Source organism: Quercus robur, chromosome 2 (assembly GCF_932294415.1).
Source record: "Quercus robur chromosome 2, dhQueRobu3.1, whole genome shotgun sequence".
Lineage (NCBI taxonomy): Eukaryota > Viridiplantae > Streptophyta > Magnoliopsida > Fagales > Fagaceae > Quercus > Quercus robur.
This window is the reverse complement of record NC_065535.1, coordinates 88,886,397-88,913,637: the sequence shown is the minus strand read 5'-3', so window position 1 is coordinate 88,913,637 and position 27,241 is coordinate 88,886,397. Positions and strand designations below refer to the sequence as shown.

The 27,241-nt window shown below is 34.9% G+C and overlaps 2 protein-coding genes across 3 annotated transcripts; one reads left to right on the top strand and one right to left on the bottom strand.

Annotated features, from left to right (window-relative positions):
* Nucleotides 1-17,495: 17,495 nt before the first annotated feature.
* On the bottom strand, nt 17,496-24,082 carry LOC126715685 (uncharacterized). 2 transcript variants are annotated; one of them, XM_050416426.1, is made up of 2 exons: nt 23,926-24,082; nt 17,496-19,658 (listed from the first exon to the last, which is right to left on the bottom strand). In XM_050416426.1, the coding sequence occupies exon 2, from the start codon at nt 19,622-19,624 to the stop codon at nt 17,720-17,722; it is 1,905 nt and encodes a 634-aa protein (XP_050272383.1). In that variant the 5' UTR covers nt 19,625-19,658; nt 23,926-24,082; the 3' UTR covers nt 17,496-17,719. The 2 variants fall into 2 exon arrangements, with proteins under 2 accessions (XP_050272383.1, XP_050272384.1); XM_050416427.1 differs by lacking the exon at nt 23,926-24,082 and adding an exon at nt 23,772-23,863.
* A 2,001-nt stretch (nt 24,083-26,083) lies between these two features.
* Nucleotides 26,084-26,761, top strand: LOC126715687 (dehydration-responsive element-binding protein 2A-like). The gene has a single exon (XM_050416430.1). The coding sequence runs from the start codon at nt 26,147-26,149 to the stop codon at nt 26,759-26,761; it is 615 nt and encodes a 204-aa protein (XP_050272387.1). The 5' UTR covers nt 26,084-26,146.
* The last annotated feature ends 480 nt before the right edge of the window (nt 26,762-27,241 follow it).

Genomic DNA, 27,241 nt, shown 5'->3' with positions numbered 1-27,241 from the left:
AATGACAAGTAAGTAGGGCTGTCCACGGGTCGAGTCAGCCCGGGTTTGGGCCCAACCCGCACTCGACCCGATTGGGTCGGGTCACTGAAAAAAGGACCCGCAATCAATTGAAATATAGGTTAAACCCGCCGGGTCGGATCATTGGTTTGAACGTGTTGGACCTCTTATTGGGCCTTTTCTGTAAATTTTATTGAATTTAATTTTTTTGGGCCTTTTGGCCGAAATTATTGGGCTTTTCAAGGAATTAATAGTTTTTGAATCTTAACATATCAGATTGGGCCTTCCTCTCTACTATAATTTGTCCAAAACTCCAAACTCATACTTCCCAGAATGTAAAATATCAATACATTATCAATTCAAAGTATGTAAAATGGGCCTTCATTGAGTATGAATTCAAAGTAAAATCTAGATACCTGTTAAATATCAATAGAATGTAAAACCTAGGCATTAATCAAATAGATAAAAACACAAATACACAATTATCATTTTGTTACCACCTGTTCATCATCCACACATTATAACAAATATTTTCCAAATTGCCTAAGCCTTGAGGCCTGGGCAGTACCATTTTGTTTCCACATTCATCAATAAAACACAATTATCATTTTTGTTACCACCTTTTCATCATCCACACATTATAAATTTATAACAAATATTTTCCAAATTGCCTAAGCCTTAAGGCCTAGGCAGTACCATTTTGTTTCCACATTCATCAATCTGTCAAGGTGAAAACATACCTAGTACCTACCAACCATTCCACACATCAAATAAATTTCCAGAACCACATAGGCTACAAGCACTACTAAAAATACATCATCTTCATAATTTGATATATAAAGCCATAGAGGCAACAGAGAAGGCAGTTACTGCACAAGGCAATAAACTACCAAAGCAGTAGGCAGTTGGCAGTTCCCAGCAGTATATATAATAAGTTACAACTATGAAATATTATTAAGTATTTCCAAAAAATAGCTTTCCTAAGGCAGTAAAGAACTACTCTATTTTCTGTAGTTAACATGTCCATAACTTATAGAGAGGAAAGCCTACACAGATGCTAAGTTTTCCTTCCTCTAAGCAAGACAAGAGTTCATGTATAATTATAATTAGAAAAGCTACACATCTGTCCAAAAAAGCTTCAAAATATATCCAAAAAAACCGCCTCCTATACAAAAGGCGACCTTCCATCCTCCTACAATACAAGGGGAAAAATATTTATCAATACTATATAAAGACAGAATAACAGCTACAGAATAACCAAAAGGGACACCAATATGAACAAAAATTATAAAGGCAGAAACATACCCAATCAGTGATCATTCATCAATATTGACTGTGGTATGAGTACCACCTTTGTTTGAACAGGAACTAGAACTTGCTGCTGTTGTTGCTTGATTTAAAACTAGAAAAGAAAAAATTGAGACAATAGATTAAATTTTGCTCAAGTATATGACACATTTAATAACACTTAGTAAACAAGAAGATTGGAAGTTAAACATATTACCTAATTCATGAAATTCATCCTTCAAGGCCTCCATCTCGTCCTTTGACTTGCGAAAAGAATTGGGACATGGGCTTGCAGCCAGTTTTGAGCACAAACAAGATTTTGAACCATGAGAGGGGAGAGTGAACTTCGAAATGGATCAAGTATGCGCCCTCCGGTACTAAAAGCCGATTCAGAAGCAACCGTAGAAATAGGTACAGCCAGCACATCCCTAGCCATTTTGGACAGCACTGGGTACCTATCTGAATTGGCTTTCCACCACCCCAAAATCTCAAATTTCACATCCCTTCTACTCTCACAATTTTCAGCCAAATATTTTTCCATCTCATTGCTACATCCTATAGACTTCTCAACCTCTAAAAACCGCTCATATCGTGAATTAACCATTGCATACGGATCACTACAACCAACTGTATCACCTTCCATGTGTGTCCTCTCATTCTCACTTGGTAGCACCACATTTGGTGAATCAACCCTAGAGTAATCATCATACAACCTAGCCATGAAATTCCCCACCAAGTCAACCATCTCATTAGCCACTTCATCCCCATAAATTTCAGAAAAAGAAAACTTCAAAAACCTCATTTTCTTCCTTGGATCAAGCACCACAGCCACATACAAAAGCTTATTAATTTTATCCCCTTTCCCCCAGTACTTTTCAAACTTAGCTTCCATTTTAGTTGCCATGTTTTTCAAGAGATGATTTTGAGATTTAATTAAATGAGCAATATTTTCTTGAATCACAAACATCTCATCAAAGAAGGTATTTGAAGTCACATACAAAGAATCGGAGAACTTTTTAGTTGCATTGTAAAAAAGTTTCAAGAAACCCACAAATGTCTTACAATTTTGAAAATCAACCCCACAAGGAGATCCCAAACCACCACTATTTTCCTTGTTCAAAAAGTATGAAGAATAGCTATCATCCTCAAAGTCCATTCTTAGGAACACTTTCTCAAATTTTTCAACAGTATCTAACATGAGATAGGTAGAGTTCCACCTAGTTGGTACATCAAGACTTAGTAAACATTTGGATTCAATACCTAATCTCTCCATAATACTCCTAAAAGTTTGATTTCTATTTGGTGAGGACTTCACATATCTCACTGCTTCACGCACCCTAGCAATGGACGCATCAATTTCTTTCATACCATCTCCCACAATCAGATTTAAGATATGTGCACAACACCTCATGTGCAAGAACTCATGTTCTAAAATAGTCCCCTTCCAATCTTTAGTTACTGTTTGTAAAAATTTAATGGTAGTACCATTAGAGGAAGCATTATCCACTGTCAAGGTGAATATGCCATCAACACCCCACTCACGGAGACACATCTCAATCTTTCTACCTATAGTCTCCCCCCTATGGTCTTCCACTTGACAAAAATTCAAAATTCTCTTATGCAAGTTCCAATCATCATCAATAAAATGACCTGTGAGGGACATATAATTCAGATTTTGAATACTAGTCCATGTATCCGTAGTAAGGCACACCTTACGACCTTTCAAGGCTTCCCTTAGTTTCTCTCTCTCAACACCATAAATGCTAATCACATCTCTAGCCACAGTTTGACGAGATGGGATATCCCTAATTTGCAACTTAGGTTGTAAGGTTGTTGAATATTTTTGAAACCCATACCCTTCAACAAACCTAAAAGGCAACTCGTCTATTATAATCATTTCTACGAGTGCCTTCCTAGAAGCCTCAACAGTAAAGGCTGTTGGTACAAGCTTAAACCCTTCCTCCCCATTCATTTTGGGTTCAAATGCTAAGGTTTGTTGCCCTTTAAGTGAAGCTCTATTAGGGTTCTTAACATAGTTTGGTGTATGATTCAATAAATTAGTAGTACCATGACCCTTACTATTAGCACGGTAAGTTTTTTGGCAATAATGGCAAACAACCTTAAATTGACCCTCACTCATTTTTATTTTTTCAAAATGATCCTAAGCAGTAGACTTTTTCCTATTATTACCACAATCAGCAGCTATCTCACTCACTTTGGTTTTATCACTAGGTCTAGGTGGAAGTGCCTCAGCATTTGTTGGAGTGGGAACAGGTTTAGCTTGGACAGCAGGTCCAGCTTGGGCAGCGGGTGTTGTTTGGGAAGGGGGGGCATCAATAGAGGGTTCCATGACCTAAAGACATCAAATTTAAGCATAAACAAACAACCATAAAAAAACTAATACTAAGAAAGATCATTGTAGTTGACCTCTTAAAGGGCCAAATCACATACATTGGAGCTTTGTAAAATAAGAAATATCATTATGCATAAGAATTTACTTCACTAGTACTGATTTCATTTAACACTCAGTGTTCTGTATCAAGGTAAATTACATGGCACTTCATGATTTTATTTAAATTGCAAGTATGCATTGTTTAAGAGTCAAGACAAAACTAAGAACTGATATAACTATAAGCATTTGAAAGAAATTGTCCTTGTTCAAAACATAGAGGCCCAATACATTTTCCAAAATCTTTTTTTTTTTTAAAAACCAGATCATAGACACAACTTCAGTTGAAGTAATCTGAGACTCTCATTGTCTTTAGTTCTCCCCTTTTTTTTTTTTTTTTTTTTGTTACACATAGCCAATGGTTTTTGAACAAACTTCCTCAACATCACAGTGTTCTTACATGGAAAGGAGGTGCTTGAGCACTAATCACAATCCGTCACCTCAAATATTTTTTTACTTCAAAAAGTTACAAACTTTGTTTGGTGTCTGTATTATTCGTTAAATCCTCACCATTCTTTATACAATAAGGTAATCAAATAATCTTAAAAGCTTTAAAAAACAATCAGAACTAAAGAATCTAAATAACTAATAAAAAAGAGAAAGAACAGATTTGTTTGAGCGACACGAACCTGTTGACGAGAAAAGCGAAACCGCAGTCGCCGTGCTTGAAGGCTGAGAGGCGGCGGACGGTGCCCTTGGTGCGACAGACCAGCGACAACACTCCGATCCTCTGCTTAGAGGGGATACGTGTGAAGATGAGAACCAGCAAGGTTTGGTGTTTGGTCCGTTGGAGACTTGGAGAGTTGGATTGAAGCCAAGTGTTTCAAAATAAAAGAGAGATTTTGAATCAGCCCTTGAGACTAGAGAGCAGAGAAAAGTGGAACAGAGAGAAAAATCAGATCTATTTAAAAGAGAAAGAGATGAGGGTTGAGGGTCTCTTGAGGCTGAGGGAGGGTAATCGGCCATGGCTTGGGGAAGTGGAAATTTTTTATTATGATTTGAGTTGAGGTGAGGGTTAGCCGTTCTGCACCTCTGAGAGTCTGAAGAGAGATTTTGTGGGATTTTCTTTTGTGTGTTGGAAACTTGGAATGATTTTGTTGATCTTCAGAAGGATCAAGACCGTTGATCACGCTCAAATCGGACGGCCATGATTGCTTTGTGTGTAAAAATCTTAGGAGCAAGTAGGTTGATTTGAACTTAGCGTGTAAAACAAAAAAAAAACTGAGTGCTTTAACCGTTGATCACGCTCAAATCGAACGACCATGATTGCTTGGTGTGTAAAAATCTTAGGAGCAAGTAGGCTGATTTGAACTTAGCGTGTAAAACAAAAAAAAAAACTGAGTGCTTTAAGTCCAATCAGTCTCCTCATTTCAGTCCTGGACAGCACCCTTCAGTGACTCAGTCTTCACGGGTAAACTAAGTGCTGAATTAGCTTTTTTTTTTTTTTTTTTTTAATATCGGTCGAGTCGGGTAATGCGGGTTTTTTCTTCCTTAAACCGCTACCCGACCCGAATAATCGGGTTTTGAAAGAAATACACCCGAATCCGACTCACTACAGGTTTCAGGTTCATCCGTTGGGATGCGGGTCGATCGGACCTGGTCGGTTTGGACGGGTCAAAGAACCGCTGGACAGCCCTACAAGTAAGACACATGTAATTAAAATTTGTATTGAACTCCATGTGTCAATGGTAAGACAAAGCTTATGGCCTCTCAAGGCATTTCTCAACTTATTCTTCTCTTCAAAATAAATCCGACTCACATCTTTAGCTACCGTGAAGCAAGATGGGATATTAAAATTAGGTTGGAAGATATTACAAAACCTTCTAAATCCTTGATTCTCTATAAACCTAAATGGAAGCTCATCCAATATGATCATCTCAGCTAGAAATTTTCTACCCACAACATTTGTAAAAGTCCTAGGCACTAGATTTCCCTCCTCTACATCCTTGGACAATGGGTCTTGTCCATCATGCAATTCATTAAAAAGATATTCAGGACAAATGGGTGTATGGTTTTTTAAATTAGATGTCCCATAAATTTTGCTATCAGCCATGTATGCCTTGCTACAATATATACATCTTGCCCTAGTTCTACCTTCCTCATCTATAAACTTCTCAAAGTGGTCTCAAGCCGTTGATGGTGATTTTCTCTTATTATGTTTAGAAGAAGATATCACCTGCAGTGGACGAGGAGGTCTCATGGTTGGTCTTGTAGTGGCAACATCAGGTTGTGTAGGCTCCATTGAATCCATGACCTAGTACCATACAAAACAAATCAATCATTAAACAATTCGAAGGTTTTTAGACCCCTTAAAACACAATTGAATTAACCTAGGTAATTAGCCAAGTTGTTACTTAGTCCAATTTAACAAATCTAGGTTATCACAATCACAGAGATCATATCATGCAAAGCAGCGGAAAAATAAATAACACAAAGATATGATCACCTAGAAAACCAAACCGGTAAAAACCTGGGGAGGATTTGACCTAGCTATCCTCAAGGTAAATTTGAATCCACTATCTTGAAAGAATCGAAATTCATACAATAAGACTTACAAGCCCCCACGCACACTTCTTATTGCTACCCACCAGTAGAACTTACTAACATGACCATGTGCAAGCTCCGAATCCACGGACTCCTTCTTTCTTGAATTCACCACCAGATACAAGCACATTCGCTTGTGTTTCTTTAAGGTTCAATGGCAGCAACCGAGTTGATCATCAAGGTGTAGATAAAATCTTCTCCTTGAAAACCCTAAGTTTGTGTAAAGGAAAGCTCCTCTAGATCTCATAAGAGATTTACACAAACAGCAATATGAGCAACACTAAAACGTGGCTAGAGTTTGCATTTTATACTTAGGACAAAATAGAAAACCCTAAACGTTTTAAACAACTAGGGCTGAGTTGGAAATCTGCAGAAAAAATGCATTTTGCCCGAGATTTGATCGATCGAGCCAAAGCTTCGATTGATTAAGCCAAACCGAAATGCACAGTAACTTCTGTATTAGCTTGATTCCAGCTTTACATAAAAGATACAACTTTGAGCAAGACTAAACACTTCTAAACATATTATTTTGATCATGGTTTGCCAACAATACATATTAGAGTTCTAAATACATAAAAACTTAAGTCTTTAGAACCTAACAAACTCCCCATTTGGCAATCCGTGACAAAACACAACTAGAAGTTCAAAGTTTACAAATAAAAGCCCTTTACAAAACAAATGCTCATAAAACAAACTCAATCCTAACTACTATCCATCAGTTGCAAGTGTAGACAACAGCTTAATTGAATCAACCTGTATATTTCCTGAAACACTAAACAAAATGCATAACCGCATGTGTAGAAAAATATAAGTAAACAAAATAAATTCTTGATTTCAAACATCAAGCAATAAAGACATATATCAATGAAAAACTCATAAATATAAATCAATAAACAGTTGAAAACAAGAAACATATAAAGCAAAAAAAAAGACTCCCTCTAACATGAATATCCCAACAAAAATATAGCAAGAGCTAAAAAGATAAAAATACAATGTGAAACACCTAGATACAATCTAAACTCCACAAGCTCCAACCAACAAAAATACTCTCCCCCTGAAGACAAAAACTCTACAAGCTCAAATATGCTCAAATATGTACTCCCCCTTTTTGTGATGGAATACCAAAGGGCAAACAAAATCCATCATCAAAAGGGAGGTGGCGGTGAAGATCGTCTAAATTGTGCCAACTTTGCACATAAAGCACGGATCTCATCGAGCACGTCCACCAAAATCTGTCCATAAGCCACCTGAACGGTCAAGACATGATCCAACGTATGTCGAATGTCTGAATCATCCGAACTAGTCGGTGGAGGAACATCAGCATCAGCACCTGTAGAAGAGGGAGGAGGGGGAACAAAACCAGATGACACAACTCTAGGACGCGAATGAGCAACTCTCAAGTGAGCAGTTTTCTGCCTAAGAAAGGTGGCATCTATGAGAACAACAATATGAACAGGCTCACTAGAAGGAAAACCATCTAGACCTAGAAACAGCAAAATCCTATGAATGAAAATAGGATGGATAAGCGCATGCCCTACGGCAGAACTCTTATGAACCTCGTTCAAAGAACGAAGGAACATATGAGGGAAATCGATAGACGCACCAGAAACAAACGCATACAAAAACACACATCGCTCTAGAGGGATGGTGTGGAGATGAGAAATAGGCCACAACGAATGACACGCTATCCTAAAGAAAAGATAGGCAGTCTCGGTAAGCTCAGCGGATGTAATCTGAGGATCAGAACCCCACTAGATAAAAGACCCAGTGATGTATGACATGACAACATCTAAGGGAGGAGACTCATCATAGGGATAGTCAGGCTCCCAAACAATCGGAACCCCAAGAGTTTCAGGCACTACCCGAGGGGTAATGGTGAACTCAACACCTCGTATCCAACTCCTAACAAGGATGTTGGAATCATAGACGTGGCAAGAGAGATTCGAGAAGAACTCTCTAATCAGGGCGGTCGGGGGTGGATGATCTATCTCTAAGAGAGACAACCAACCTCTAGACTCAAAGTTAGCCCGAATGGCCAGATCAATCTCATCTAAAATCACAGCATGCTCAGCCTAAATCTTACGCTTACAGTTCAAAGTCTCAAAGGTCTCTCTGCTTTTATCATTTCTAAACACCTCACTCCTAGAGGGAGACTCAGAGGAAGTGGAAGGTGTCCTATGGGCTCTAGTTTTCGTAGGTATGGTGCTAGGATAAGGACCAAGACACAAAGTAAAGGAACAAAATAAAAAAAACACCAAGGGCAGATTGCAAGTTAGTACAAAAAAAATATAGAACAAAAATTTATATGATGCATGAACAAATTAAATGGCATGATGCATGTCCTAATGCAGTGCAATTAAGTTCAAATTCACAAAATTGGCTTGAGCATAGAGTTTCTAACACAAAAACCCCAAATTTTTGAAAAACCACTTGATCAATTTGAAAGAAATGGACTAATTGATCATCATACAAGATAGATTTTAGAAAATAATGACCAATTACATCAAATCAACAAGCCAATTTCATCAATTTAACCAAATTTGAACAAAATCCCCAATTCGGGTTAATTACAAGCCCTAGAATTTTCAATTCCTCAAAAACCACAACATTGATCAAATTAAACCACAAGGATCATGATTATAACATCCTAGAAAAAAAACCCAATGATCAATTTCACAAAATACGGTGTGAATCATCAAAAACCCCAAAATATGCTAAGTCCGAAAATAACCCTTCAATGCATGGAAAAAATGCATGTAAAACAGAAAATAAATGAAAAAGAGAGGGTAATATGGACATACCGGCTTAGGGAGAGAGATTCCTTGCAAGAAAAATGGAAGAAAACGACAAAAAAATCTCAGTGGAGCCTTGCCATGTCAGAGAGAGAGAGAGAGAAAGTTTTGAAAAAGTGAGAGGAACAAGTCAAAACTGATATTTTTAAAAACCTGATTCACGAGTTTTGATTAATCAAAAATCAGTTTCGATCGATCGAAATAGACAGAGGCTCTTTAAAAAATTTAAAACAATTTCGATTGATCGAAAATTAGGTTGGATCAATCGAAATGGACAGAGGCTCACAAAGTTTGAGAAAAAAAACATAGTTTTTGAAAAGACATTTAGGAACAACTCACAGCATTGACATAAGGAACAAAATGCATGAGTATGTGATGATATGATTTTCAAAAACAAGAATTTAAGCCCAAAATTCCCAAATTTAAAATTTCTTGCATTCTCCATAAATTTTCAAGCATTAATTCAATTTTGCACAAAATTCAAAGTATTTGCAAAACTTGGTTGGTCAAACCATGAACACACACAATAACATGTACAATGTTTAGCAAAGAGTAACTTGTGTAGTGTGTGCAACTAGCAAAAGCTTGAGATACATGTGAGGTGATATGTGAATAGCAATCAACCACAAAGTCTACAAAATTCATCACATAGAATTTAAAAGAGACTATCACCTAAAGAGTTACATCATATAACTCTTACATCTCCTAGATCATAAGCTTGCAATCATGTAAGTTTCTTGAATTATGCCTCATAATATACACACCAATTTTAATTCATTCAGAAACTTATTAAAAGGCCAGGATAATGTACACACCAATTTTAATTATGTGATTTTGACATCAAGCCTAATAGTACACACCAATTTTAAGTATTAAGCAATTAAACCGAGGCTACACCTTATGTTCTTTTTGTGCATGTACTACACTTTCTCGAGCACAAAATCTTACAAAATGCACTAAGGTGTTCATGATTGGCTAATGAACAGTGGTGAGATGGTTATTTATGCATTTCTCTAAAAGTTTAAGTCCGACAGTCAAAAACATGTGACTTCAAGATCAAGACAAAGTGATGAAAAATCATAAACATCTTTCCCACACAACATGCACTACAAAGCTTCAACTAGTAATGTGCAATAAGTAAGCTCATCAAAACTAAATAAGGTACAAAAGACATGTTATGTGAAAATAAATTGACCAACGTTGTTCTCAAAAACTAAGAAAATAGTACAAAACACAATTTGCTTCATTTTTCTTCCTTTTTTTTTTATTAAAAAAAACTTAGAATGAAATGCATGAATGTTATGCAATGCAGATCCTAGAAACCAAAAAAAAAAAAAAAAAAAAAAAAACAATGGTCACAAAAGGTAGAGCAATGAAGCACAAGGACCATGTCAAAAAGACTCAATTAGTTCAAGTCTTTTGCATCCAAAACCTTTTAGATACACCATGAGCATTGGAGTTCTTATTCACATGGGAATGATTACCAACTCCAGGATTGGAATAAAAGTTTAAAACCTTTACCAATTCACCAATGAGTACCATAGGATCTTGTGCTTGAGGCACAGGTACTTTTGGTTTGTTTGCTCTTTTTGCAGCTTGCAACTTGTAACAATTTGGACGTATGTATCCAGACTTTCCACAAAAAATGACAAACTTATACAGGTTTATCATGTGTCTTGTCCTTAGATAGGGTAGGCTTCTTAGGCTTAGACTATTTCAGATCAACCCTAATCTTCTTAGATGATAAAACTTCTATGGGTTTGACAACCTCACTCACAGGGGGTTTGATAGTTTCACTCAAAATCTTACTCACAGAAGGTTCAGAGGAAGATGAAGGGACAAAATTTGTGGAATGGGGAGCAGACACAGAGATGCTTTCAACATAACCTAATCCAGATTTGTCAGAAAGAGACTTTTGAACACTTAGCATTTGATCAAATTTAGAACTAGCAGATCTAGCAACAGATAAATCAAGTTCCAAAGATTTAACTTTATCAAGCAAAAGCATATTCTCAGTTTTCACATTGTTCAAAAGTTCATTAGTATCAAACAGTTTTACAAGCAAATTCTTCTTATCAAGCTTAAGAGATTCAATTTTCTTCAGGCCAAGTTCAACATTCATAGCATCCTTTACAGCAACTTTGCAAAGTTTATTGTAGGCCTCTTGAAAATTTGCATCCTCAGAGAGTTCCCCATCAGAAGGGTTCTTTTTAGCAGATATGCTCTCATTGACTACAGCATTAGCAATGAAAGCAATGAAGTTTCCATCTTCGTCACAATCAGACTCATTATCAGAAACTTCACCATCACTAAGGGTTACAGCAATAGCCTTACCCTTAGACTTCAAATAGGTAGGACATTTAGATTTCATGTGACCATACCCTTGACATCCAAAACACTGAGGACCCATAGAATTATTAGAAGATTGACCTACTTTTTCTCTAGGTTTATCATTATTGTTAACCTTAGTGGGATCATTCTTCCTAAAGTTTCTAGGTTTAGTAGTGTTCATGCCTCTTACCTTTCTGTTACTATTCTTGAGAAAGTTTCTAAAGTTCTTGGCAAGGTAAGCAATCTCTGTAGCAGAGAGCTCATCATCAAATCCACCAATCTCAACATCATCAACTGACTTAAGAGCCATTGATTTGGATTTGTTAGTTTTGGGTAGGTCCAACTCATAAGATTGAAGAGATCCTACAAGTTCATCAACAGGGATGGAGTCCACATCCTTACTTTTAGTAATGACAGTCACCTTGGGTCTAAAGTCTTCAGTTAAAGATCTAAGAATCTTCCTAACAATTTTAGGTTGATCATAGATTTCACCCAAGTTAAAAGCAGAATTAACAATATCATTCAATTTAGCATAGAATTCATCAAAAGATTTATCATCAAACATCCTAATGCTTTCAAATTTAGAAGTCAATTGCTGCAATTTATTGATTTTGACAGCCTTTGTGCCTTCATGCACAGTCTGGAGGATATTCCAAGCAGTATGAGTAACCTCAACATTAGAGATTCTCTTAAATTCCTCCATAGAAACAGTGTTAAAGATAGCATTCATAGCCTTGCTATTGAACGCGGCTGCTTCTTTTTGAGAAATTTCCCACTCACTAACAGGAGTAGTGGGCTTCTCCCATCCGTATTCAACGGAGTTCCAGACTTTCTAATCAATTGATTTCAGGAATGCTTTCATCCTTACTTTCCAATAAGCATAATTATTCCCATCAAAGTGAGGAGGAATAACTAGAGAGTGTCCGTGTTCCATGACAACAGGGGTCAAGGATCAGCTCAGTGATCAAAAGATCAACAACAATAGAGCAACCCGCTCTGATACCACTTGAAGATTTTTAGACCCATTAAAACACAATTGAATTAACCTAGATAATTAGCCAAATTGTTACTTAGTCCAATTTAACAAATCTAGATTATCACAATCACAGAGATCATATCATGCAAAGCAGCGGAAAGATAAATAACACAAAGATATGATCACCCAGGAAACCAAATCGGTAAAAATCTAGGGAGGATTTGACCTAGCTATCCTCAAGGTAAACTTGAATCCACTATCTTGAAAGAATCGAAATTCATACAATAAGACTTACAAGCCCCCACGCTCGACTTCTTATTGCTACCTACCAGTAGAACTTACTGACACGACCATGTGCAAGCTCCGAATCCATGGACTCCTTCTTTCTTGGATTCATCACCAGATATAAGCACACCCGCTTGTGTTTCTTTAAGTTTCAATAGCAGCAACCGAGTTGATCATCAAGGTGTAGATAAAATCTCCTTCTTGAAAACCCTAAATTTGTGTAAAGGAAAGCTCCTCTAGATCTCACAAAAGATTTACACAAACAGCAATATGAGCAACACTAAAACGTTTTAAATAGAAAACCCTAAACGTTTTAAATAACTAGGGCTGAGTTGGAAATCTGTAGAAAAAACGCATTCTGCCTGAAATTCGATTGATCGAGCCTAAGTTTCGATCGATCGAGCCAGGCCAAAATGCACAGTAACTTCTGCATTAGCTCGATTCCAACTTTACATAAAAGATACAACTTTGAGCAAGACTAAACACTTCTAAACATATTGTTTTGATCATGGTTTGCCAACAATACACATTAGAGTTCTAAATACATAAAAACCTAAGTCTTTAGAACCTAACACAATGCATTCACAAAAGAAAAACATAGAGAGAGAGAGAGAGAGATATGTATGTATGTATGTATAAAAGCGTAATCATTTGTTTATAGTTCTATTAGAGTAGTAGCAACTATTACAACCAAAGAAAAAAAACCCATAAAAAAAAATTATCCAAGAAAATCAATCCACACAACAATTTCATAAACAAATTACAGAAACATCAAACCTTAAAACACCAAGGTATTGCATGTAGTAATATTTTGTGTATTGTGGAGAATTTGGCAAAGACAGAAACAATAGAACTTTTGATGCACAAATAAAATTCTTAAGCAATCTATTTTAAGATCTTTGTATGATTGGATAATTTATAATTTATAATTTAGGAATCGAAATCTATTAGAGTATACTTTTGAAAACTTCACATATAGCAACCAATAACTTATAAATACAACAAAAGAAACATGATTATAACGCACTAAACTAACAAAACAAAAAAGCAAACTATAACTACAGTTGAATTATAAAAATTCCATTTAATCAATAAAGCCTAATAAAATTGGCAAAACAAACAAAAACTTAATCTTAATGTAAAATGTAAGAGTAAGTAAGGCTATCAGAGGATCTACAAGTTCTTCCTTCCTACCAAAAAGAAACTTTTTGCTCTATTGCTCTCTAACATCTTCTCTTAGGGATAATACTAAGACAAGTGGTGGAAGTCAATATGTCAATTTTCCACAAACTTAAAATAGGAGGCCAATAATATTTGAGCACGTACACCAAAGAAAAAAAAAGAACAAAATATTTAGCACCTCTAGTCCTCTACTGTCTTCAAAGCTCTCAAATGAAAGACTATTTGCCAAACAGTAACTGACAAGTGAACCTGCATGAAAAAATGACAATTTTTACAACACTAATGCTAACCCAGATAGGAAAAAGTTCACATTTTCATGTAGAAAAAGAAAAGTGAAACAAAAGGACAAGTGAGGTGGCCATAATGCTAAAGAGGGAGACAGTATTCAAAAGAGGAATGAAAACCCAGATGACCATTTCTTGAAATGGATAAGTGTGGATACTGGATAATTGGCAAAATTAAAGGGTCCAAATCCAATACTGTGTATAATGAGTGAAGAGAGAGTAAACCCAGAAAGCAAAAAAAGAAAAAAGAAACTTGAAGGCTTTAGCCACAAACCCAGATAGAATATATGAAAAAAAATTGAAACTTGAAGGCACTCAGATTGAACCCATAAGTACATAAACCCATTATTGAATATTGCTCATGTAACAGAATCTAAAACCAAAAATCAAAAATACATTCAGCATACAAAAAATCAAAAGGAAACCCATGTAACAAAGTGCGAGTGAACATATCACACACACACAAACACAACAACACCATCCAAAATCTAAAACCAAACACAAAACGAGAAGGATGACTTACACAGAGATAATTGAGGCCCTGAGGGAGGCGGAAAGAGAACAACAACAGAGTAGGGTTTTTTCAAAAAAAAAAAAAAGTTTGAAGTAGTATATTTATATGATCCGACGTTAACCCGACACTGACCCGAACCCGAAAATAACCCGAAATTAAGACCCGAAACCCGACTCGAATATTCTCAAACCTGCCCAAAACCTGTCGGGTTGGGTCGGGTTTTTGGGTGGGTCGAGTCCTTGCTCAATCCTACTCCTAATGCCTTAACTGTTATTGTTTTCTGTCTTCCTAATGGGTGAATAGAAATATTGTTAAGAAAAAAAAAATCCTTTTACACTTCCTTCCATACATTAATTTACGTCAATATTTGCATTTGATGCAGAAATTTCTATATTTTTAAATGTTTACATTTTAACACAAGAAGCAGGATGTGAAAAAAAAAAAGTGTAAGAGTAAAAAGCCCTTTTATTAAACTAAACTTATTTTAAATTCCTTTTTGAGAATATTTTATAAATTACAAGAATAAGAACTAAGGAGGCTAATTTTGTCGTCCATAATGTAGTCAGAACATTTGCATAAGTTGTTGTAAAATAGCATAAGACCCAAAATTTGCCCAATCAACCCCAAAATACAAACACTTTAGTCTATATTTCATTGTGTAAAAGTACATTTGTGCTACAGTAACTATGCTACAATAGCTATATATGCTAATGAATATTTTGGTAAATTTTTACTTCACCCAATGTGCACTCCCCCCCCCCCCCCCCCAACCCCTCACTCTCTTTTTCCTCTTTCTCACGTACCCAAAGTCTTTGGGATAATAATAGAAATTGATAAGATAAAAAATAGTCCATCTAGGAGCATTCGCATTAATTCATGTAAAAAATCTTGAGGGAAAGATTCCCATTCCCACCTCTTCTATCCCACTGCCTAGGGTCCATGGAAAGAGAAGAGTCTTCCTCTCTCTATTTGTAATTGTTGTGAAAAATCGATGAAACAATCTGTTTACAAAAGGTTAAAGAAGAGAGAGAAGAAAATATGATACAAGGAATTTACGTGATTTGACAATATGCCTATGTCCACTGGAGGCAACATAATAAAGTTTCACTATAATTTTGGAGATTACAACAACAGCTTAAAGATACTCTCACACAAATCCAAATCCCAAATACACCCTTGGTTCTCTCACAAATAAATAAAGAACACCCTATTGTATTTAGACAAAAATTGCAGAACACTCTAGCTTCCTATCTCTGGTACACACATAGAAGAAGCTCTTTGATATCTCTCGTAGAAACCCTCTCTTGCTCCATCTCTATTTATAGCTAAAGATCTAGTTGAAATATTAATAGTTTCAGCACATGAAACTTATCATGCCAAAAGAAGATGGCCAACATTTATTGCCAATGGAGTCATTCATTTCAGCTACAAGCAGAAAGCATAAATTTGGTTTGCATGTCAGGTATATATTGTTCCTTACCTTTTTCACAATTCATGCAAGACAACATTTAAATACAAGCTTGTTGTATTTCTTCACGCATGATATTTGGTTGAATATCATCCAAACTTTCTGACATGAGCATGCAAGCCATTTAAGGGTTTGTTGGCTAATGTCTTAGTGACAATTCAAGCCATTCCAACAGTAATATTTCTTTTGTCAATGGAAGTTATTAGGTTCCCTTTTTAAAAAGAGGCTATACACGGTTCATTATAGATTTGTTTGTTAATATTACAAGGTTTCCAAAGTAAATTTGAAAGTAATTCTTCCAATTTATATATTCCTTAAATAAGAACTTATTAGAAATCTTGCACTACCTATTAACAAAAGAGATAGCTTAATTAGTTGAGGAGAGGCTCAATAATCTAGAAAAGAGCTAAGAGCCTTATTACATGCTTATAGTTTAATTGGTTAGCATCTCTTGATGTTCTTAAAAGAAACATCCTAAGTTTAATAAAGAGCTTATTTGTCATGCTTTTTATTTTTTATTTTTCCCATTTACGTGTGACAACCACTACTTAAATGGGATACAATAAACATTGATTACAAATATAGTTTCACTTTCACCACTTAAAACTTCTCTGAACATGTTTCACAACCAAAGATTGCTTGGAATCGTTAACACATCAAGCAAGAGAAAAAGTCTCAATTTAATTTTATTCATCAAATTCAACATATCACAATTATTTTCTAGAGCCTTTAAGAAGCATTGATATTGATTCCGTTTCGTTCCGGCCGAAAGGGCCGAAATTTTTCGTACCGGTATGCAAACTGGTACCGGAATACCCCACATTCCACCTCGGGTCAAATTTCGGGCCGTTTCGGTCCATTCCGGTCAATTCCGGCCGAGATGCAAATTTCGGCTGGTACCGGATTTGGCCTATTATTAACTTTTTTTTTTTTTTTTTTATATAAAAAAGTTATATTTGGGAGTTCTTTTGATGATGAATTTGATCCTTCTCTCATGGATGATGATGAAGAGGAGGAGTAAATCTTGTATTATTTGATATTTAGTTATTGTCTTGTAATCTTCTTATTGTGTGATGTTAAATTGATATTATATTTCAAGTTATTGATGTTTAAGACTTAAGAGTTTTTTTTTTGTTTAAGACTTAAGACTTAAGACTAAATAATTTGTATTATTTGATATTTAGTTATTTATTTATTAGAATTGACAATTTTATGTTCTACAAGAATATATATAAATTATTTTTTAAGAACTCCGAAACACCCTGAAACGGTACGCCGAAATCGGCCGGTACCGAAATATTCCATTCCACTGGACAAACCGAAACGGGCTCCGAAACGGTATTAATAACAATGTTAAGAAGGGTTTTTAGAGTTACAACAAATAAGGAAAGAAATAATTTAATCAATTGCATTAAATTAAAAAATAAAACCAGAAATAAAATCCAATAAATCCTCAGCATTAATCCTTCCTCAATTGGCTTGGTGTGGCCCCAAAAGAAGCTATTCTTATCCTATTTTTGATAGGATTTTATTGGAGCCAATTGAGTCAAAGGTTTCAATTTGTGTGTGCAAGATTAGGTTGCTAAAATACCATTACAGCATACAAATAGTTAATCACTCGTATAGAACTTATCTGTTTTGTGAGCTAGGAGAAGCCAAACATGAGTTATCAGACCTCCACCTCGCCTTAGTTGTTCAGCATGGTAATCCACTGGACAGTTACTTGCTGCATAGCACAACATCTCCACCCACACGCTGCATATGATGTTCCATTTGTTCTCCCTGCTCATCAAACTCAAGGCGAGTCTTTGTGAATCTTTTAGCACATGCCAATCAGATGTGACCATGGTTTCCTTTTCTTTATCCGAGTCTGATTCTTTGGGAAGTTCTTCCATCCTAAAAATCTTACAGGCTTCTCCTTCATCTTTTACTAAGGATGGTCTAGTTCTTAAAAGTATCATGAGTTTAGTGTAGGTATGTTGGAATATGATATTTGCTGTGGTGGTGCAAAACATGTGAGGGCGCATTGCTAGAACATACATCATGTAGTTTGACAACAACTTACCCATTTCAATTTGAGAGTTTGCATTGCTATTTTGAACATCTGAATGATAGCAAATGCTTGTTGCAATGTGCCATATCATAATGCTCTTATCGAAATCTCTCTTGACACTCCATTGGAATTCATTGTTGAGGCATCCATACCTTTCAAGAGCCCATTGACCTCTGTGTGTGATAGGCTTTGAATTTCTTGCAGTGTCCACCTCTTTCATTTCATGCACAATCAGTTCTTTCAATTCTTTAGGGAATTCCACGCGTGTCCTATTCGCGGTCTTTCTGAGCTCCATGTCGATGCCACGAAACTTGATGATCCTACTATATTTCAACTGCTTGTCGTGAAGGCAAAAGCTCAACAGATTGAATTGTCCCATCGAATTGGACCATCTTTTCCACTTACTTGACTTTGGGCCAAGAGCTCGCAAGCATTTCATCACCAGAGGCATGTTATGGTACCTCATCATTTTGAGAATTGCCCACTCTGTGAAAGGTAGTAGTATGATCTGATAAAGCTCCAGTATAATTGCTCCAATCAGCATCAGATAGGTAAATACAAGATCTTTACGTGAAATTTTATCGGAGGCTGTGTTAGAAAATATTGCAAATACACATAATGCTGAAACTAAACTTAGGAAACTGATGATACGAAGAATACAGCCTTGCCATGTGTATATAATAGGCGCCTTCGTATAGAGCACATCATACATGAAGCCAAGTTCAGAATCTGTAATTCTGAAGATATCCTCAGCTGAATATGCATCAACGGACATCCATTGAAGAGACTCATATAAGGGCTTGTAGAGCCAATTCTCAAGATGAGGCTTCAAGCAGCTAAACCGATAATATGCCTTTAAGATCAATTCCACACCAGGAACGCTCTCTGGTAATTGTCGTAATAAAGCAGGAACATTTTCTTCTTGATCAATTTCTGAAATGGTTATGCCAGATTCACCAGTGAGTGCTGTCTTTAGAGCCCATACTGTCTCTCCATACTTAATTACGCCGGCCACAAACATTGGCACGAAAAGAAATGAGAAATGAGAGGAACTATTCCAGAAGCGAACAAGGATCCAAATTACCACACCAACTTGGAAGAGTAGGCTAAGTAATTGCCTCAATCCCAAACGATTATCTTCTATTGAGTAAGCAGTTATGCTATCTGGGTTTCCAATTTGCACAAAGAGAAGTGGTGCCAATAACCCTTTCAGTTCACGGTGAGGAAGGCCCTTAGTATCTAAGCCAGTGAGCTTGCCTATGACAACCTTTGCAATTATATTGGACATCAAGTAAGATGACCATAGTGTGAATCTTATCCAAAAGCCAGTAATGTATTTTCTGCGGCTGCCGAAGAGAGTGAGGAAGATTTGCAAGGCAAGGCTCACTAGTATTACCATTTCGATGTTCCAGTCACCCCATAAGTCCAACCAGCTAAAAAGATCATCTTCGCCCAGTGTCATGATCTCTCGATCCTTTTGACAAATAATAGAAACTCTGCAAGAAAGAAAGATAAAATTTAATCACTTAAAACTTTTGGCAAAGTTCTTAATTTTAAAACAAAACCTATATAAGTGTAGGAAATGTAAAAATTATTACAAATTAAACTATATTATTGAAGACTTTCAACAGTAAAAGTGATTGATGTCAATTTAATTATATATAAACAAATCCTTAAGTTAATTTTTTATAATTAATAACTCATTAATTTATAAGAATTATATAATAAAATTTGTAATAGCTTTATCAGTATATATGATTGACCCAGCTTATAAATCAATTATATCAAAGAATTGCAATTAACGTTAACGTATCATTCCATTGTGAGTGTTTACTATTAATTTTTTTTAGGCCATTCCATTGTGAGCTGGCCACCATCATCCTCTTAGCTAGACTATGAAATATATAAAATGATTAGTTACAAAACTCCTTTTTGACCAGCTAAAAGAGGGAAATAATTTAGAAAATTATTTCCAAGACCATCTCTGATAATAATCATTACGATCCATTGCTAAAGAGATAAGGGAATTAAGGCAACGATAATTTAAAAAACAAAAAATAACCTAGCTACTTTGGCCCCACAGATAGAAAAAGAGGAAGCACATTCTCAAAATATATTCTCAATTAGGTGGTCGAGAGATTAACTAATGAGTTTTTTTTTTTTTTTTTTTTGAGAAACTATTAATTAATAAGTTGATGACTTGCTCTTTTAATATTTTGAAGGAAAATGCTAAATCTAGGACATTTTATATATATATATATATATATATAACCTTATAAAGTGAATGTAATTGGTACCGTATTAACAACTTAATAAATATTTTAATTACTTTTATGTTTTTTTTTTAATTAAAAACAATTACTTTTATATCTTGTGTTTAAAAACTGACACATCCATTTATAAGAGTTATGCCGTAATGTTTGTAATATATTAACTATGCTTAAAGAATGAGTACTTCCCCATCCAAAAACAATGAGTACATCAGTCATAAGAATATTAGAAATACAAGGGGATACTCCTCCACCTAATAAATGGCATCATTATGAACAAACATTAAAACTTATATTATGAACAACTTTATTCAAGTTTGATGGTCAAAGAGTTATGTAGTAAAATTTATAATATAATTTAATGATATTTGTGACTCTTATAGAAATGAAAATATATATATTTTTAATATATATAAACGCGATATAATTTCAATCTATGGTATATACCCCATGATGATGATTAAAAACTTTACCAATTGAGTTATAATTAAAACTCACAAATGATAATAATGCTATGTATCTTTTTGTATATATGTATCCAAAAATGCGTTTTTTTTTTTTTTTTTGATAATTGTGCATCACCCATGGGCATCCTATGAACACTAGTTCATTTTTATTTTGTCACATTTTACTACACTATCACGGATGTTTATAAATTATGCACTATATAATCTGTATACTTTTGTAAATTTGTGAATCCTAATGGTTTTTTTTTTTTTTAAATAATTTTTTATCAATTATCATTTAGCAAATTATGTGGGTCTTATATGAAAACTAATTTGTTTTTTTGTTTTGTTTTGTCACATTCTACTAAACTATTACATTACATATGTTCATAAAATGTAAATATCTCTAACTTAGTTTAAGAATTTTATTATATTGGGTTGTTTAGTACTAAATGTTGAGCTTCGTGTATGGATTAAATGCTTCTATGCTTTATGTCCTCATAATATTTACTTTAGGGGGCTTTCAATTAATCTAGACCGGCCCTTTAATTGAATTCAAATTCTACTTTATATTTAGAGTCTTCATTAAAATCTTGGTAAATTATATTTTTTTTGAATATATAATTCTTTATACAAAAACAATCATAATAAGTGTCTAATATCTATTAATAACTAAGTAATGCTATAAGCACAATAGTTTTCAAAACAAATTTCTCAACGGTTGAGCTGAAAAATATTATTAATTTTTATATAGGTCCACTATTGACACTACTTTATTACCTACCATTAATAACTTTAGACCTTATATAATTGTGAAATTTGTGTGAATAATGTTGTGCCTTTAGACTTATTGATTAATATCTATCTTAATTATCAAATTTCATATTGGACGTAAGTTTATATAAAAGATAAAAAGTAATATTATGTTAAACTTTTTTATGCATTGTACGAATTATCGACTAGTGTATAAAAACCTTTAAACAATGTTTCGTTGACAATATCAAGGACTAGACTTAGGTGTGATTTTCTAAGTAATTAACAGTACTTTGTGATGCTTATTTTAATTAATTTTTTATGTAAATATTAGAAAAAATTTCCATAAATATCATTGAAATTAAACAATAAATGATTAAAATATAACTAAACAAAAAAAATTACTTAGGTTATATGATCGTATGTAAGACTAGATTTTTTACGTGAAAAAGATCCAGATTATTGTTATTATTTAAACCATTGTTTTAAAATCGGACTAGACCAGCCAATTCAACCGGGAACTAGATCCTAAACTAGTCCAACAAAAACCATAAAAACTAGCAAAAATTGAAAATCGGTCCATTTTCTAGTTCTTTGATCGTTCCAATTTTTTAAAACCATGGTTTAATTTAAACCATTTAATAGGTGGAGTATCTTTTTGCATGATAGACAATCAAGTGAAAACTATAAATTAAATATTATTTTTTGTTCATATGTGCAATACTATTTAGGGTTCATTTGGTTGGGGGTAAAAATTTGGGGATGGAAAAATGGAGGAGAGAAAAATATGAGAGATGTTGGGTGGGAGAGGTGTTTGGTTGGAATGATTTGGAAGGAAGAAAATGATAGGGTCCAACTGTTTTCTACCCAAGCCCACCACTTTTTAGCCTCCCTAAATTGGAGTGAAAATGGGTGGAGAAGAGGTTGGATAAAATTTACCCATCTACCCCTTCTCCCATCCCCTAAACTAAAGTAATGTTATTCTTTTACCTTTTTTTTTCTCCCTCATTATTGAACATTTGGGTTGTTTTTTTATTATTTTATTTTGTATATATTTTTTATTTCAACAATACTTTTTTTTCCTTTATAAAATATTTATAACTTTATATATCCTCATAGATTTCTTTTTTGAGTGAATTAAATTCATAAATAATATAATTAGTATATATAAAAAAGTGTGGCCCAGGAAGTTTGATGAGGCACTAACTTATCACAATTTATCAATTACATAACTGTGCTTAAATTGATCAATAAGTTAATACTTTATAGTTCAAAATTTTATGACACGTCACCCTCTTTAATTGGAATGAAATTGTTGGAGTTGTACCCAAAAAAAAAAAAAATTAAGGAAGCTGTACTTTAAAAATGTGTAATTTGAAAGCGCATTATCAAAAGGAAACTGAATGCAAAGATTCAATTATAATCTAATTTCCATGGTTCAAACTGGAAGTGTTAGAGTGTTAAGAGTAACTCGCATATGGAACTAGAAATACTAATCATGCTCAATAATCAGTACTAAATCTTTGCTCTAATGTAACAGCTATTGAGTTTGGGTTACACATTTCATTGCAAGGCCAACTTTAGCCTTCATCAAGGCGCTGCAGATTTTTCAATCTTTCCTATAGTTAGTCTATTTCAAGGCCACAAATTGAGACAAAATGCAAGGGTATAATTTTTTTTTTTCCAGATAATAAAATTTGAATGGCCACTGGTCTTTGAAGTGCTTTTTAATTGTTACTTCCTAGATTTATACGGCTATGTAAATGTAAGCTAATAGTTTAAAACATGATAAAGCTTCCAAAACAAAGAAGTTTGCCAAAAAATAAAATACAGAGGTCCTTAGGCCGCGTTTTTAGCTCAAAAAAACGCGGCCTAAGAACCCGTCTATGGCCCCGCTTAAAAAACGCGGCCTAAGAACCCGTTTATGGTCCCGTTTTTATGAAACGCGGTTTCAGTTTATCTTGGGCCGCGTTTTTTATAGCCACGGCTTAAAGAACGCGGCCCAAGGCCCCCGCGTTTTGTAGTGATAATGTCAAATATGTGAACACACAAAGACGGTGTTAAAAAAACAAGCACTAAATATCACCGAAAGTTTACAATAATGATGATGATAATTTCAAGTCAAAATCAGTAAGCAAACCTGAATATATAGTTTAGTCCCTGCCCCAGCTACACTGAATTAGTTGTCGTTAAGAGCCTACTAGAAGAGCTACAATGAAAAAAAATGTTATAGTAAGCAAAAAAAGTTTACAATAATGATGATGATAATTTCAAGTCAAAATCAGTAAGCAAACCTGAATATATAGTTTAGTCCCTGCCCCAGCTACACTGAATTAGTTGTCGTTAAGAGCCTACTAGAAGAGCTACAATGAAAAAAAATGTTATAATGGAGACAAGAAATTTTGAAAGGACTTCATGGATTTTGAATAGAAGTAACAAAAAACTGATAGTTTCTCCTTTACTTCCAATGCTTAGAGACTTGTATAGAAAAAAGAAAAGGTGAATTTAATCATGAAAGGAAAAGTATAAATGCATTTCTACAGTGTTAAACACCTTTGCTTGCTTTGGAAGAAGTTCTTTATTACTGTGATGGGCTGTACAAGCAGATAAAACGTTTATTTTTTGGTTAAAATTATCCATTACTTACCTGCATGGTTATGCTTTCATTTCATGTGTACGGAGGAATTAATAATTTCTGATACTTACCTTCTGGTTGTGTTTTGCTTACATTTTTTTTGGTTATAATAGTTGTTTTGTTTTGCTTTGTCCTGCCTCCCTGGACCCTCCTGCTTCCTTTTTTTGTGGAAAACATGCATGCCGCTATTAGCTACATAGGACTATAATTTTGGATTAAATAGTATATATTTGGGCATCTTAGTCGTATATACAAAAGTACTTTTGAAGGAATGGATATATTGAAGAAGGCTTATTCCACACTCCTGCCTTTCATTTGCACAAGAGCTGTTCACTAGTACAGCTGGTTAGATAAGGCCCCATGAACAGTCTAAGAAGCCTTTAGGCCTAAATGTTTAATGTGAAAATTCGCATATATCGTCTGTTAATTTGCTTTTTGATGAATGGTGGAGATGGTTTTAGTATTTTAATCATTGTATGAAAGTTATGTAAGATTGTGAAGGTGGGGAAGAAATTGAAGAAAAAGATCAGTTTTGGTCGAGTGAAACCAATATTCGCTCGAGCGAATCATTTAAGTAGGCAACAAGTAAATCTGAAGAGCAATTGTTTAAGTTGGTGATCAAAGCTAAAGTCACTAAGCCATCCCTTATTCCTTTTCAGTGAAGAAGAAAATTTTAAGGCAGTCCACGAAGTCATAAATGTGTTTTGTGGGAGAATTTTAAATTAGAATTCGAGTGGCTTGGAATATATTGTGTTGTCAAATTTGTAAGTATCTACTAGGAAGAAACTAGGGATATGGGTATATCTCAATTATAAAACTTTGATACAAACTTATAGGTAAAACTCACCATTGGTATTAGCTTGCAAGGGAAGAGAGCTTAAAAGCTTATATACACATTATTAAGTTTCCACTTAAATCATGTAGGACAATGGTATCTAAACATACCGCCAAACTCCGCAATTGATGTTTATGACGGCTTACACTATCTACACTAAACTGTTGGTAGCCTATTATCTTTTTCTTCTTTTTTTTTTGGTGCAACTCCACTCACTTATCAACTATTCAATGACTTAACAAGACAATTTAATTTAGCCTCCGGGTCGTCCCTTCAAGGGTCTAACCACAAAAGTTGCAACTTATTTGGTGTGGGTTTGGATTCAGCGTTTCCGTTGAATCCTGCGTCACTTTTTTTTTTTTTTTTTTTTGCTTTCACGCGTTTAAGGGAGCAAAATTTACTGTTCATGAGACAAATTTTACTGTTCACACACTGTTTCGTCACTGTTCACGCACTGTTCATCACTATTTATACATTAAAAAATATTAAAAATGGATCACACGGCACTATTCATATATTTAAAAATTATTTTACTACAGTGTTTTCAGTTTTCAGTTTCAGCAACAATAAGTTCAATCCAAACAAACCCTTGATCTCATAACCAATGAGCTATGTCCAACTATTTGACATGGTGGTTGGCTCTTGTACTAAATGATACAAATGTTGAAGACAGACCTGTACAAAGGCCACGGCAGAGGTTGAAGATGAAGCAAAGGTTGAAGATTTCTGAGGGTCAAAATGACAGTGTTTAGTATTGCGCTAAACGCATCGTTCATTAAAAGGAGCATTAGTAGTGAAACGGGTCGTTTTACTCAGTTGAAAGAGTAGTTGGTTGGCGCAAGATTCAGTTAAGAGCCACTGAACAGAACTCCCTAGATTTATGGGTTTAGATCCGTATAATGTGGAAGATTAATTAAGTAGTTACGATCATTGTGTACTATAAATACAGAGCGTCAAGTTCAGCTGTAATTATGAAAGAATTTCAGATTGTTAGTACAAGTTTTCTCTTTCAATCTTTCTCTCTTCGTTTCTAAAGAAGGGGTGTATGAAAGGAAAAGGAGGGCCTGAGAATTCAGGGTGTAATTACAGAGGGGTTAGGCAAAGGACTTGGGGAACATGGGTTGCAGAGATTCGCAAACCAAATAGGGGAAAGAAACCCTGGCTTGGGACTTTTGATACTGCAGATGATGCTGCCTCTGCTTATGATGAAGCCGCTAGGGTGATGTATGGTGCCTCGGCTAGACTCAATTTTCCAGAGTCTGTTTCCACTGTGTCGGGTCCTACTTCTGCAGGATTTGAGGCTTCTGCTGATGAAGAAATTCATTATGCTGTCACGGAAGCTGCTAGTTTGGTGGAGACAGATGTAAAGGATGAGTCTACTGCTATGCCAAGTACAAGTAGTTTGGTAAAGGATGAATCTACTGGAGATAATGGACAGAAGGAATTGCTGGCTTATTCTAGAAATGAGTTATTTGATGATGCAGAACTTATGGCACTATTCGAAGATATTCCTCTTGACTTCACGTATTCAGTACTGGATTTTGGTTCTGATGTGAATCAACTTGGATTCCCTGACATTAAAGCTGACATGCCAAGTTTGGTGGACACAGAAGGAAAGGATGAGCTTGTAAATGAATATTTTGATGTGGATATGGGATAACTTGGCCGCAGGGCCGGCTGAAGCTATAGGCGATTAAGGCCACCGCCTAAGGCCCCTACTGGTAAGAGGCCCCCAAATCCTAATAATATATTATATAATATTAATTTCTCATCTTGAAAAAAAAAAAAAAAAAAAAAAAAAAGCCCCGTTTCTCACTTTGAACCTAACATGAAGGCAAAAAAAAAAAAAAAAAAAAGCCCTGTGAACTAACGTGAAGGCTAATCCAAAATCCCATCATCTTAAAAAAAAAAAAATAATAATAATAATAAGGGCCGTTTCTCACACTGAAGTGACACTATTCCCATCCCCAAATCTTTTGCTTGCAGAATAAAAGATTGCAAAAGGCAGAAAGCTTAAAGGCAAGGCAGAACCGTAGAAAGAAGAAACAAATAAGAAAAGGCAGAAAAAAGAAAGAAAAAAAGAAAAAGAAAAACACTCTCACTCTCTGACTCTCTCCATGTCTCCATCTTGATTCTTAAA